At 63.9% G+C, this 2,099-nt stretch overlaps 2 protein-coding genes across 2 annotated transcripts in view; one reads left to right on the top strand and one right to left on the bottom strand.

Annotated features, from left to right (window-relative positions):
• Window positions 1-509, top strand: part of VDBG_07641 (predicted protein) — a gene marked incomplete at both ends in the record, with an annotated part of 1,695 nt that extends 1,186 nt beyond the window's left edge. The window contains one exon of the mRNA XM_003002136.1: window positions 77-509. Within this exon, the coding sequence (XP_003002182.1) occupies window positions 77-509 (433 nt within the window). The remainder of the gene's footprint in view (window positions 1-76) is intronic.
• Window positions 510-834: 325 nt separating this feature from the next.
• On the bottom strand, window positions 835-1,983 carry VDBG_07640 (glucose insensitive transcription protein; the record flags this gene model as incomplete). The annotated part of the gene is made up of 3 exons (XM_003002135.1): window positions 835-1,216; window positions 1,284-1,318; window positions 1,441-1,983. 3 exons carry the CDS (start codon window positions 1,981-1,983, stop codon window positions 835-837), a joined length of 960 nt encoding a protein of 319 aa, XP_003002181.1.
• Window positions 1,984-2,099: the final 116 nt, after the last annotated feature.

Here is a 2,099-nt window from a genome sequence, read left to right as displayed (position 1 = left end):
GGGGGGTTTTTTTTCTCAGGGAAGGGGCGGGCCATATTTTTCCGGGGCATGGGGCCAGCTTTAAACCGGGACCCAGGAGGGCCTCTTCCCGGGCAACGTTCCTCCCAAAAACCCCCACACCCCCCCCGCGCCCATATCCCCAGCCACCCCCGGCCTCTTGGTGGGCGGCCCTTCCAAAAAGCGCCGCGCGCGCCGACGAGGCCCGCGGGCGGACGCGCTTCGCCGCCTGGCACGCCGCCGCCTCGACCTTCCAGCACATGCTCGAGGAGGACGGCAACATGATCCGCCGCCGGCTGCGGGAGGGCGACTGCGTCGTCTTCGACAACCGTCGCGTCCTGCACGGCCGGACGGCGTTCGACCCCTCGTCGGGCGGCCGTCACCTGCGGGGCGCGTACGTCGGGATCGACGAGTGGAGGAGCACGATCAAGCGCGTGGAGCGGAACTACGCCGTGTCTGAGTTCCTGGAGGCCAGGAAGCAAGCTCTTCGGGCCTGGTCGGAGAGCCAATAGATGTCGGGGTACGAGGGTGTTTGGGAGCTCAGCCCTGGTGCCAGTATACGTAGGGAGCCCTGCTGCATGATCTATTCCATCATGATGGGGCTAAGAAGTTGGCATACAATACACAGGAGGAGGTCCACAAAGTCACAATGAGCTGGCGCATACAATGAGCATGACGTCGTGATTTCGTGATGATCTAGGCAGGCGTATTCCTGTCTATACTGATGGGTGCCCTGTTCGAGCTTCGCATCAAAGCTTCATGTGTTGAAGCGGTTGATGCCCTCATTTCTCCGGCCTTCTGGCTGCACCTGGCCTCCACTCTCGCATGTGCAGTACCCTACGCCTCCCACTTCTTGACATTGACGCCCTCGGGCGGCACCGTCTCGACCTTGCCCGTCTTGACATCTTCCCAGTTGGTGCTCAGCGAGGTGCCGTTGCTCTCGGTGAACGACTTCATCATGGCTCGCTTCTGCTCGTCCGTCGCCCCCTTGTACAGCGTCTTGAAAAAGTCGTTGACGCTCTCCTTCTCCGTGTCGTCTTCGTCGGCCAGGACCTTGTCCCAGTTCTTGGCGCCCGTACGGGACGACGAAGGGGCCGCGGCCGCGGGCGCTGGCGCAGGAGCAGCAGCCACCTTGGCGGGTGCGGCAGCCGGCGCATCGGCCGCACGGCGGGAGTGTGCCCCATTTGACGGGCTCGCGCTTCTTGAGACTGAGCTCGACCTTGTTGGGCGTGACGGTAAACTTGCACTGGGCGGGGTCGATCTGTCCGTAGAGGGGAATCTCGTACCAGGGCTCGTGGCCGGGGATGTGGCTGAGGCGTACCTGTTTTTGCCATTGTTAACAAGACTCGAAATAAATGCACCTGCCGCTTCTGTGATGATGTGTAAGAAAAAAAAAGAAAAAAAAAAGAAAGAATAAAAGTAGAAAAGAAAAAGAAAACGTACCAGGTCCTCCGTGAACTCGGCGCGGAACACATCCTTCGGCACGCCCTTGACAAACACCGAGACGGAAACGCTGGCGCTGCTCTGGAAGAAGTCGACCCGCACCTCCTTGGGCTTCTCCCGCTGCGCCGCCTCGGCCGCCTTCTTCTCGGCCACGGCCTCCCTGACGAGCTGGTCCTCCTCGGCGTCCTCCTGCTTGCGCTCGACGGGCACCAGCGCGACGGCGAGGCGGGCCTTGTCGTCGCCGTCGGGCACCCTCTCCAGCGCGGCGAGGACCTGCGCCCGCAGCGCCGCGGCCGTGTTCCAGATGGCGCCAAACTTCTTCTCCGTCATGGCCGCCTGGCCGCTCCTCGCCGTGACGTCCTTAATCTCGGCGAGGTGGGCTGCGCGGCTGGGCCGCCAGTCGGTGCCGGGGCTCGGCACAAGGTTCGCGGCGTCGCGCATCGAGATGCCTTCGGCGAGCTTCATCGACCAGGAGGGCGCAGGCATCGGCGTCGGCAGGGCGGCCGAGGCGGAAGAGCGCGACGGCACGGCGGTACTGGGCATCGATCATGAGGGGGCGGGAGCCGCGGGAGGCGGCCGAGAGTAGCGGCTTCGCGTCACGGAGGGCCAGCTCGTAGGAGCCTGGCGATGTGGCACTTGGAGCGGGCGAGGAGCCATGC

Source organism: Verticillium alfalfae, genomic scaffold (assembly GCF_000150825.1).
Source record: "Verticillium alfalfae VaMs.102 supercont1.10 genomic scaffold, whole genome shotgun sequence".
Classification (NCBI taxonomy): Eukaryota; Fungi; Ascomycota; class Sordariomycetes; order Glomerellales; family Plectosphaerellaceae; genus Verticillium; species Verticillium alfalfae.
Note: the sequence above shows the minus strand (reverse complement) of the source record. Positions and strands in the feature narration are given on the sequence as shown.